The sequence below is a fragment of the Erpetoichthys calabaricus genome, chromosome 5 (assembly GCF_900747795.2).
Source record: "Erpetoichthys calabaricus chromosome 5, fErpCal1.3, whole genome shotgun sequence".
NCBI classification, from domain to species: domain Eukaryota; kingdom Metazoa; phylum Chordata; class Cladistia; order Polypteriformes; family Polypteridae; genus Erpetoichthys; species Erpetoichthys calabaricus.
Genome location: NC_041398.2, coordinates 14,441,881 through 14,453,701, shown reverse-complemented (window position 1 = coordinate 14,453,701; position 11,821 = coordinate 14,441,881). Strand labels below are relative to the sequence as shown.

The 11,821-nt window shown below is 41.8% G+C and overlaps 1 protein-coding gene and 1 pseudogene across 6 annotated transcripts in view; both read left to right on the top strand.

Annotated features, from left to right (window-relative positions):
- Positions 1 to 11,821, top strand: part of LOC114641552 (zinc finger protein 420-like) — a 75,389-nt pseudogene that overhangs the window by 52,373 nt on the left and 11,195 nt on the right.
- LOC114641553 (zinc finger protein 345-like) overlaps positions 1 to 11,821 on the top strand; it is a 77,645-nt gene that overhangs the window by 55,906 nt on the left and 9,918 nt on the right. For 5 of the 6 annotated variants that reach the window (XM_051927402.1, XM_051927401.1, XM_051927404.1 and 2 more), the window contains one exon: positions 10,845 to 11,381. In XM_051927402.1, the coding sequence (XP_051783362.1) occupies positions 10,979 to 11,381 (403 nt within the window). In that variant the 5' untranslated portion in view covers positions 10,845 to 10,978. The remainder of the gene's footprint in view (positions 1 to 10,844; positions 11,382 to 11,821) is intronic. The other variant, XM_051927405.1, reaches the window with a different exon arrangement.

The window sequence follows — 11,821 nt, the reverse complement described above, 5'->3', positions numbered from 1 at the left end:
ATTGGCACTCCTCCTGGAACAGATAGATCCTTTTCCACTGTGACTAATTACATTTGAACTAGAGAGGTGCCAGTTTGTTTGGGAGACGTATGAGCAGAATAGTCAAGGATTGTGTAAACTAGGGACTGGAGGGACATGAAGTTCAGGGCAGGACAGGTTTAAAATTTTATGTGAAAGGACAAGCAATAGTGTAAAAACAAAGAAGTAAAATAAGTAACACGTGTCTGTTATATGCCATTTGATATAGGATTCACAAAAGCAGTGTTAATAGTTGTGGTGTGCCATCTGTTGGAATGACAGACACAATGCATTTTATTACTACAAATGTTTGTGATATGCAGTCTGTTGGAATGACAAATGCAATGCATATGTCTCTATTATATTACTTTTGGTATGGGATTCATTAAAGCAGAGTTAATATTTGTGGTGCGCCATCTGTTGGAATGACCAATGCAATGCATTTTATTACTTCGAATGTTTGTGATATGCAATCTGTTAATGACAAATGCAATGCGTGTGTCTCTATTATATGCCATTTGGTATGGGATTCGTCAAAGCAGTGTTAATATTTGTGGTGCTCTTTCTGTTGGAAAGACAAATGCATTGCCTCTTACTATTACAAATATCTGTGATGCACCATTTGGAATGACAAATGCAGTGGATAAGCATAAGCAGTGTGAACACTGAAGTCAATAACAACGGGAGACAAACACCAATTTAAAGTAAAAAGCCAATTTTTTATTCTTGGTGAGTCAAAGAGACTGCTGCACTATCCCCCCCCACCCCCCCCAGCTCAGTGCCACTGACTGGTCAGATCAGACAGCAAGAAGGTGAGACTTCCTTTTTAAACTCAAGTTCGTTGACAAGAATAAAAACATAAAGAGGAAACATTCATGTTGAGGTTATACATAAATCATAATAGCTTGCGACTCCCTGAATTGGAATGTGTTTTACAGTTTTAAGAAATTTACTCAAATAATTTTAAGCAAGAATTCAGATACTGTCGCATTGATTTATAATATCACAGGGTGTCCTGTTACTATCAAGAGGTCAGCATTTTCCCGCAAAAGAATGCAAGTTAGTCCCTCATCCTGTGCACAAGCTTAATTCTTTTTCTACCAAAATGGAGAACAAATCCTATAGAAATAATGAATCCTATAGCTCTTGGCAGCATGATTAATACAAAATACAGTACTTGGTATTGTGAAGTAACTACTTATAATCATTACAGTTAATATATATATTTTTTTCTCAGCAGCATGTGGTCGAAAAGAGGGACTAACCTGTAGAGGGTGCCAGCCCGTCACAGGGAACACTCGGGTGTCACCAGTCACTTGTGTGCTCAGATTAAAGTGGGTTTGATGATGTTGTGTTAGTTTTAGAAGGGGGGGGGAGGGGAGGGGGCTCTGTGTCTGATGGTGATTGTGCCTCCATTGTGAAATGGGAATTCCATTAACAGAGGAGTTGGGGATAAACTTTACCAGCTGGAAGTACAGAGAGGGTGAAGAGAAGAATTGCGAGGAGTCCATTGTGAACACTAAGGGGGTTCATTCATTTCGAGGGTACAGTGGACGTGGACAGCAAGAGATGCAAGGCAGAAACCAACCCTGGAGGGGGTGCCAGTCCATCACAGGATAAACTCGGCTATCGCGGTCAATGCAGAGTTAATCTTGAACCCTGAGCAGCTCAGTTAACATGGCGGGTATTTAGACAGCATGGTGAGCCGCAGTCCTGCGGGTACAAAACAATCAGCCTATGAAGTGCTAGCCACCCCTCCATTATGACCGCAACTTAATTCATTTTAGTGTTACAGTGGATAGATAGATAGATAGACAGATAGCATAGTTGGCAGGATTAGATAGATAGATAGATAGATAGATAGATAGATAGATAGATAGATAGATAGATAGATAGATAGATAGATAGATAGATAGATAGATAGATAGATAGATAGATAGATAGATAGATAGATAGATACTTTATTAATCCCTAGGGGAAATCCACATACTCCAGCAGCAGCATACTGATTGTAGCTGCTGAAATATAAGGTGTCATCAGGCACGGGTAAGACGCGTGTCAAAAGAATTCACAGAGTCCAAGAGTTTGTTTTAAAGGTTTTTTAGTGAAAGTTAAAAGTGAATAATCCAAACAAGAATAAAAGAAAAAATAGTTACACACGTAGAATAAAAGGCAAAAAAAAGGGAAAAATGAATCTTCTATAAATTTAGCTTTTCTTGAATGACTTTAGTATTTTTATACTTAAAGGTTCTTAATTTCTTCTTCTGTACTTAAAGGCTCGTAAGCCGGTTGGCACATAGGCAAGTGCCCAGGCACTATAACGTGTGGTCACGGTTAAAAACCGTATGCCTCTACACCTTATACAAGGCAAGGCTGACACTAACTAACTGAAGAATAACGTTTACTCCAAGCTATTAGAAATGGCAAGAACATACCAAAACGATTCTATTCATGGGGGTTATAGGAACCTTCCATAGTTTATGCATTGTCATCTAATAAACATTCATGAATCTTATAGAACTAGGAAAATGGCTCTTACACATCTGGCCCCTAATTGTTTATACCAGGGCAGAAATCAATTACTTTAACATTACTTACTAAGAGCCTTTCCTCATTAGTATAGTGGTTAGTATCCCTGCCTGTCACATGGGAGACCGGGGTTTGATTCCCCGACGGTGAGCCACTTTACTAAACTTAATCCTTACTTAAAACTTAAGAAACTTAGATTCTACTATAAAAACATTAAGCTTAAGAAATTTATAATTAAACAGCAAATGATTGAAATTAATCACTTCAATCATTTGCTGTTTCCTGGAGCAGGTGCAGTTTGTTCACAGGTACAGTGCATCCGGAAAGTATTCCCAGCACATCACTTTTTCCACATTTTGTTATGTCACAGCCTTATTCCAAAATGGATTAAATTCATTTTTTTCCTCAGAATTCTACACACAACCCTATAAGGACAACGTGAAAAAAGTTTACTTGAGATTTTTGCAAATTTATTAAAAATAAAAAAATTGAGAAATCCCATGTCCATAAGTATTCACAGCCTTTGCCATGAAGCTCCAAATTGAGCTCAGGTCCATCCTGTTTCCCCTGCTCATCCTTGAGATGTTTCTGCAGCTTCATTGGAGTCCACCTGTGGTAAATTCAGTTGACTGGACATGATTTGGAAAGGCACACACCTGTCTATATAAGGTCCCACAGTTGACAGTTCATGTCAGAGCATAAACCAAGCATGAAGTCAAAGGAATTGTCTGTAGACCTCCGAGACAGGATTGTCTCAAGGCACAAATCTGAGGGAAGGTTACAGAAACATTACTGCTGCTTTGAAGGTCCCAATGAGCACAGTGGCCTCCATCATCCGTAAGTGGAAGAAGTTTGAAACCACCAGGACTCTTCCTAGAGCTGGCCAGCCATCTAAACTGAGCGATCGGGGGAGAAGGGCCTTAGTCAGGGAGGTGACCAAAAACCCGATGGTCACTCTGTCAGAGCTCCAGAGGTCCTCTGTGGAGAGAGGAGAACCTTCCAGAAGGACAACCATCTCTGCAGCAATTCACCAATCAGGCCTGTATGGTAGAGTGGCCAGACAGAAGCCACTCCTTAGTAAAAGGCACATGGCAGCCCACCTGGAATTTGCCAAAAGGCACCTGAAGGACTCTCAGACCATGAGAAAGAAAATTCACTGGTCTGATGAGACAAAGATTGAACTCTTTGGTGTGAATGCCAGGCGTCACATTTGGAGGAAACCAGGCACCGCTCATCACCAGGCCAATACCATCCCTACAGTGAAGCATGGTGGTGACAGCATCATGCTGTGGGGATGTTTTTCAGCGGCAGGGACTGGGAGACTAGTCAGGATAAAGGGAAAGATGACTGCAGCAATGTACAGAGACATCCTGAATGAAAACCTGCTCCAGAGCGCTCTTGACCTCAGACTAGGGCGACGGTTCATCTTTCAGCAGGACAACGACCCTAAGCACACAGCCAAGATATCAAAGGAGTGGCTTCAGGACAACTCTGTGAATGTCCTTGAGTGGCCCAGCCAGAGACAAGACTTGAATCTGATTGAACATCGCTGGAGAGATCTTAAAATGGCTGTGCACCGACGCTTCCCATCTAACCTGATGGAGCTTGAGAGGTGCTGCAAAGAGGAATGGGCGAAACTGGCCAAGGATAGGTGTGCCAAGCTTGTGGCATCATATTCAACAAGACTTGAGGCTGGAATTGCTGCCAAAGGGGCATCGACAAAGTATTGAGCAAAGGCTGTGAATACTTATGGACATGGGATTTCTCAGATTTTTTATTTTTAATAAATTTGCAAAAACCTAAAATAAACTTTTTTCACGTTGTCATTATGGGGTGTTGTGTGTCGAATTCTGAGGAAAAAAATGAATTTAATCAATTTTGGGATAAGGCTGTAACATAACAAAATGTGGAAAAAGTGATGTGCTGTGAATACTTTCTAGATGCACTGTACGTCCAGAGTGCTGGTCTAGGTCTGCACACATATTCTTCTGACTGCCCCCTTTGCATCTGGTATTGTCTTTACCCAGGAGTTTCAGGGTGTAGCATCTTGTAATTATGCCCACAATGTCTAATTTCTTTATGAACTTGTTGCATAATGACAGTAGCAATATGTGAATTCTTCTGAATGTTTCAGGGTGTTTTGCCTCTTCTGGTATAACTGATTTGCTGAGTCTTTTGGAGCAGATGTTTCTACACATTTTTCACTCGTTTCAGACTTAAATTCAACTGGAGTCACAGTTAAGACACACTCTTTACCGGCCCCGGTATCAGTACAATTCTTTTGCGGTTCAACCGAAATATGGGCAGAAGAAACATTCTTCTCTTCCGACTTAGCGTTCTCCTCTTTAGGAGGTCCGGCTTTATCGTCGATGCCTTTTTCCTTATTCATATGCAGAATTACTAGATGTAAATGAGAGCATATTTGGCATTTAATCTTTTCTTCACATTTTTTACTAAAATGTCCTTGTTTAACCCTTTGCGGTCGTTTGGCCAGAAAACTGGCCTTAGTAAAAAGTGCGCTATAGGTCGTCAGGCCACCGCTGGTGGCCCTGCAAGTTTCTGACCGATTTGCACAGTCACCTGGTCGAGAAAAGTGGCCTGTGTTATTCCTACGTGCTTGAAAAAAATAACTGCTGTAATTATTGGCGTTTTTTCAATAATTAATTACGACTAATGTAGCGTGACGTTGAAAATTAAATACGACTGCAAAGGGTTAAGGCACTTAAAGCATAAGCCTTCAGATTTCAAAAAGTCAATTCTACTTTCATAAGTTTGTTTCTGAATTGCACTGCATTCATTAAGATCGTGATTTTCATTGCAAAAATGACAGAGCTTACCGCTTGTACGTCCAGCCGTCTCCGCTGTTTCGACTGAGGTGTCTGTATCCCTTTTTTTGTTTGTAGCAAAACTGCTTTCTCTTAGGACGCCTTTCAAAGGATACATCTCTTGATCAGCTTTGTCCTTTTCCTGCTCGAAGGTATGGCTTTGTAGAGCTGAGCTGCACACGGGGTTCAAAGCTGATGCTGTCTGTTTGTCCAGAACGTTCGCTGGATTGGCGAGAGGGGTTCGCCTGCTCTCCATACTTTCAATACTCTGAACTTTGCATTGCCGCGGTGCTTGTAGGTCTTGAGGAAGTTTACAGACTTTAATACGAATGTTATTGTTACTATCAAATTGTTGTCCGCTTTGTAAGTCAGGCATAATGTTTGTATATTCGTCTGGAGAGATCGCATAATCACTCTGACCTTTTCCATTCTGTAGCTGGATGGGAGCTTTGAGACCTTTAATAAACTGTGCCAAAAAATCCAATTTGTCTTGCGGATTCTCTATCACATTGTCGATATCTCGGTCAAATGCTCGTATAAAATCCACAAATTTCGAGGGATCGCCGTCAAATATTGGGATTTTACTGTATGACACATAAAACACTTGAGTCATATACTGTTGTTCTTTCAGTTGATCATGACACTGTTCATAGCGCAATTGTTGAAGAGGTGCTGGTGCTTTATTTTGTTGTTCATAAAGCTGTTGCTGAGAAATGTTTTTACTTTCATTGTTACGTAGAAAGTCATGAATACTTGCATCTTCGATGTTCTGGATGGATAAAAGTTTGACACTTAACTTTTTGTATTCCATTCTCAGGTTGGTGAACTGATTCTCAAAAGTTAATTTTATATTTTCACAGTTATATTCATTTTTTTGTAAATCCGTTATTTTCTTCATAGAAGCAGATAATTGTCTATATTTGTAATCCATTTCTGATTGAAGTTTGGTTGTCACTGTATTGAACGGCTTTCTGTCGTCATGGAGATGGTCCTCCATTGTAGAAACGTCATATTCAAAGTGACTTTCATTCACGCCTCGCAGATGTTTCCTCTGGATGCCGGATACTGGGGCCATGATGATTTTATTAGGTGTTTAAGCTGCCTTATAATTTATACAGTCTCACGAGGAGCAATAGCAATTCTCAAATATGTCCTACTCTGATAGAAAACAAACATGAAAGATACCTGTTGAATGTTTTTCAAGTCATTGTTGTTTTCTTTTGTCGCAGTGCGATTTGAAGCGTTGAACACACAGACTTGCTTTCTTTTATAATCCAAGGAAATTTCAAGTTTTCTTTCTTAGGTCGATTTCAATTTTAGGCAGTTTTGAAATTTTAGGCTGGTTTTTAACTTTAGTGTAGCTGCAAAAATATAAGGTGTAATCAGGCACGGGTAAGACGCGTGTCAAAAGAATTCACAGAGTCCAAGAGTTCGTTTTAAAGGTATTTAGTGAAAGTTAAAAGCGAATAATCAAAACAAGAATAGAAGAAAAAATAGTTACACACGTAGAATAAAAGGCAAAAAAGGAAAAAAATGAATCTTCTATAAACTTAGCTTTTCTTGAAAGACTTTAGTATTTTTATACTTAAAGGTTCTTAATTTCTTCTTCTGTACTTAAAGGTTCTTAATTTGTTCTTTTCTACTTAAAGGCTTGCAAGCCGGTTGGCACATAGGCAAGTGCCCAAGCACGGTAACGTGTGGTCACAGTTAAAAACCGTATGCCTCTACAGCTTATACAAGGCAAGGCTGACACTAACTAACTGAACAATAATGTTTACTCCAAGCTATTAGAAATGGCAAGAACATACCAAAACAATTCTATTCACGGGGGTTATAGGAAACTTCCATAGTTTATACATTGTCATCTAATAAACATTCATGAATCTTATAGAACAAGGAAAATGGTTCTTACACTGATAAAGAACAATATTAAATTAAAGATGAATAACAATGCAGGTATACAGACAGACAATAACTTTATATAATGTTAACGTTTACCCCCCCGGGTGGAACTGAAGAGTCACATAGTGTGGCGGAAGAACGATCTCCTCAGTCTGTCAGTGGAGCAGGATGGTGACAGCAGTCTGTCGCTGAAGCTGCTGCTCTGTCTGGAGATGATCCTGTTCAGTGGATGCAGTGGATTCTCCATGATTGACAGGAGTCTGCTCAGCGCCCGTCGCTCTGCCACAGATGTTAAACTGTCCATCTCCATGCATACAATAGAGCCTGCCTTCCTCACCAGTTTGTCCAGGCGTGAGGCGTCTTTCTTCTTTATGCTGCCTCCCCAGTACACCATCACATAGAAGAGGGCACTCGCCACAACCGTCTGATAGAACATCTGCAGCATCTTATTGTAGATGTTGAAGGACGCCAGCCTTCTAAGGAAGTATAGTCGGCTCTGTCCTCTTTTACACAGATCATCAGTATTGGCAGTCCAGTCTAATTTATCATCCAGCTGCACTCCCAGGTATTTATAGGTCTGCACCCTCTGCACACAGTCACCTCTGATGATCATGGGGTCCATGAGAGGCCTGGTCCTCCTAAAATCCACCACCAGCTCCTTGGTTTTGCTGTTCAGTTGTAGGTGGTTTGAGTCGCACCATTTAACAAAGTCCTTGATTAGGTCCCTATACTCCTCCTCCTGCCCACTCCTGATGCAGCCCACGATAGCAGTGTCATCAGTGAACTTATGCACGTGGCAGGACTCTGAGTTGTATTGGAAGTCTGATGTATATAGGCTGAACAGGACCGGAGAAAGTACAGTCCCCTGTGGCGCTCCTGTGTTGCTGACCACAATGTCAAACCTGCAGTTCCCAAGGCGCACATACTGAGGTCTGTCTTTAAGATAGTCCACGATCCATGTCACCAGGTATGAATCTACTCCAATCTCTGTCAGCTTGTCCCTAAGGAGCAGAGGTTGAATGGTGTTGAAGCCACTAGAGAAGTCCAGAAACCTAATTCTTACTGCACCACTGTCTCTGTCCAAGTGGGAGAGGAATCGGTGTAGCATGTAGATGATGGCATCCTCCGCTCACACCTTCTCCTGGTATGTGAACTGCTGAGGGTTGAGGGCGTGGTAGACCTGTGGCCTCAGGTGGTGAAGCTGCAGCCGCTCCATGGTCTTCATCACGTGTGAAGCAGCCACTCCATGGACTCAAGCATGGGTGTTAAGGCAAGGGGACACCAGTCCATCAAAGGAAACAATCAGCAGTCAGTTTAGAGATGAACTGGACACACATGTGAGTTTGGAGTTAAGCAGGTCTGATGATGTTCTGTTAGTTTTTGAGGAGATGATGGTGTTCTGTATGTGATGGTGATGGCACCTCCATTGTGAAATAGGAATTCTGTTACCAGACAGGAATAATACATAGAGAGTGAAGAGAAGAAGTGTAAGGAGTCCATCTTAAACCCTGAGCAGGTCAGTTAATATGGCGGGTATTCACACAGCAAAGTGAGCCACGGAGCTGTAGGTACAAAGCCACCAGTTTTGGAACTGCTAGCCACCCCTCCATTATGATGGCCCCTTAATTCAGTTTGGTGTTACAGTGGAAATCACGGGGCGCAAGACAAGAAAGAACCTGGAGGGGGTGCCAGTCCATCAAAGGAAACAATCCGTCATCAGCAGTCTGTTTAGACACATGTGAGTTTGGGTTAATCAGGTCTGATGATGTTCTGTTAGGTTTAGAGGAGACAAAGATGTCCTGTATGTGATGATGATGGCACTTCTAATATGAAATAGGAATTCTGGTAACTATTGTTGGGGAGGTGGGGGTGTCAGGAATAATCTTTACCATACCGGAATAATGGATAGAGGGTGAAGAGAGAAAGTGTGAGGAGTCCATCTTGAATACTGAGCAGGTCAGTTAACATGGCAGGTATTCACACAGCAAGCTGAGCCACAGACCTGTAAGTACAAAGCCACCATTTTAGGAACTGCTAGCCATCTTTCCATTATGGCAGCCACTTTGTTCATTTCAAGGATTTAGTGACACAGGCAGAGTGGGCTTCAAGGCAGGAACCAACCCTGAAGACGGCGTCAGTCCATCACAGGGCACACTAAGCAAGCACAGTCAGTGCAGAGTCCATCTTAAACCCGGAGCAGGTCAGTTAACATGGCGGGTATTCAAACAGCAAGGTGAGCCTTCAGGTACGAACCCACTGGTTCAGGACCTGCTAGCCATCCCTCCATTATGACGGCCCCTTCATTGAGTTCAGGGTTTCTTTGGCCACAAGCAGCGTGGGGTGGGAGATAAGAAGTAACCTGTAGAGGTTGCCAGTGCACCACAGGACCCACTCGGCCATCACTGGTCATATTATTGTTGGACCCGCTTGTGTTTTATGATGTAGGAGAATAAGTGGAGGACTGAAGACAAAACTTCTGTTCACGTGTGACCAGCAGAGAATGAGAAACGAGCCTTCAGAAGATGAAGTGTGAGTGGGATAACCCGGTGGGAATGTCTGATGGGTTTGTCGTTGTGTGTACCGGTTTTAGACTTTATTACTGTATGGGGGTTCGGAGCAGGAATGGTAAGACAAGGACAGAGTGGTGCTGAGTGCTGCTGCTTGATGGTTCCAGTATCCTGTGTTCAAATCCCACTCACGGTCCCAGTTTGTGTGTTCCCCTCTGTGTCTCTGAGGGTCTTCCTACATTCTGTACATGATGGTTAGAGAACATGCAAGGTGTCAATGGGGACAGCAGGTGGACAAAACAAGAATGAGGGTGATAACCACACTTTAGTCAGACCAGAAGGAGACTGAGGACCTGGAAAAGAAAACCTGATGTGAAAATGAGAATCGTGGTAAAGACAGGGAGGAACAGATCTGAAGACATTAAAATCAAAGGAGTTTAATTTGTTATTGTTTTAAGGCACAGTCTGCGATCTCTGAAGCTGGCAAGTCTGTGGTGCCAACTAAAGTAGCGTTGTGTAAAAGACGCCACAGTGTGCAGACTGTGAAGATGACGCACCCGTCACATCACAGCAGCAGTTGCTCATAATATCAGCTAACATAATAAAACCAAAATGGCGCTGCAGTATCTTCCAAACCAAACTTTTTGTTAAAACACAACTATGAAGGAGATACCCAACCTAAAATGTTCCTTGAAACACCCAACCTGTTGTGAACTGGCGATTCAAATGTAATGAAAAGCATGTGAGGCTTCCAGAAACATCCACAGGACCATCCAGGACCTTCACTGATATGAAATGGTTCAAGATGAGCAGGGTGTGAATTTATAAACTCTGCTCCTCTTTCCCTGTTCTTGTCTTTGTCTTGCTCAGCTGGAAGTGGTCTCCATATCAAGAAGGTTTTCACTTCAGAGAATTTCTTAAGCTGAAACGGACGTTACACAGCATTTCAGATCTCTCATAAAAAGCTCATTTAGTTTGCTTGTCTTTCATTTAGTTAGCCCTGAATTACGCTAGTTGTTTTTGACGATGTTATGAATTCATTCTGTCTCTTTTAATTTCACAGGGACCCTCCTTCCTTGTTCTCATTTCCATGTGTGAGTGTGGTGACTAATGGGCCGGGGCTTCCCAGGTGAGAAGGGGGGGTCTTAGAAGTGAAGAGCCGACATTTGGGGGTCAGAGAAGAGTTTTACACGGAGCATGGCCTCGATCAAACAGAAAGGTGTGGAGCAGCGACCGGCACACATTAAAGAAGAGGACCGTGAGTCGGGCGCACCAGAGGATTTGTGCGTGAAGGTGGAGGACTGCGAGGAAAGAATTTCTATTTTTAAAGAGGAGGAGTGCAAGGAGGAGTCTGCTGAGATTAAAGTTGAAGACCTCAAAGATTTCTCATTTGGCCTTGCACTGCAAAAACGTGAAGCTGGACCGATTTTCAAGCCAGATGTGTGTGAAGAATCTCTTTCCAATTTGCAGCCCTGGGTCACTAATACTGGACAACTGGCTACTGTGGAGATTTCTGTGGAAGTGAAATCTGAGTTATCGGAACGTGAGGAGAAAATTAATGAAGGAGTCAGAAGAAAAGCAGAAGAGCAGCTGAGAAAATGTAAGTCATGTGATTAAATATAACAGGAACTTTACAAATTGTAACAGGGGTTCTGTTGGCATTGTCAGTAGACTGAAATAAGAGTGGGATTCATGATTTGATTGAATTGGAATAAAGACCCCTGGAGCATGTTAATTTGGAAAAAAAAATAGCTTATCTAATAAATAATAATTTTGAAAAGTTAGGGTGACTACATAAAAATCTAAAGTGACCAGCACATAACATCTACTACACCAACCAGTGACGTTTGCTAGGCCAATATCATTATGTTTAATGTAAATGACATTAAAAGTCATATGTTAGTAAAAACTCCTGTACTTCTTATTTGTATTACACCTAACAGCAACATTTATTTCTGTAGCATATTCTCATACAAAGGATGAAGCTCATAGTTAAGACTCGGTTGTCCACAAAAAAAAAAAATTCTATATAATTAAAAT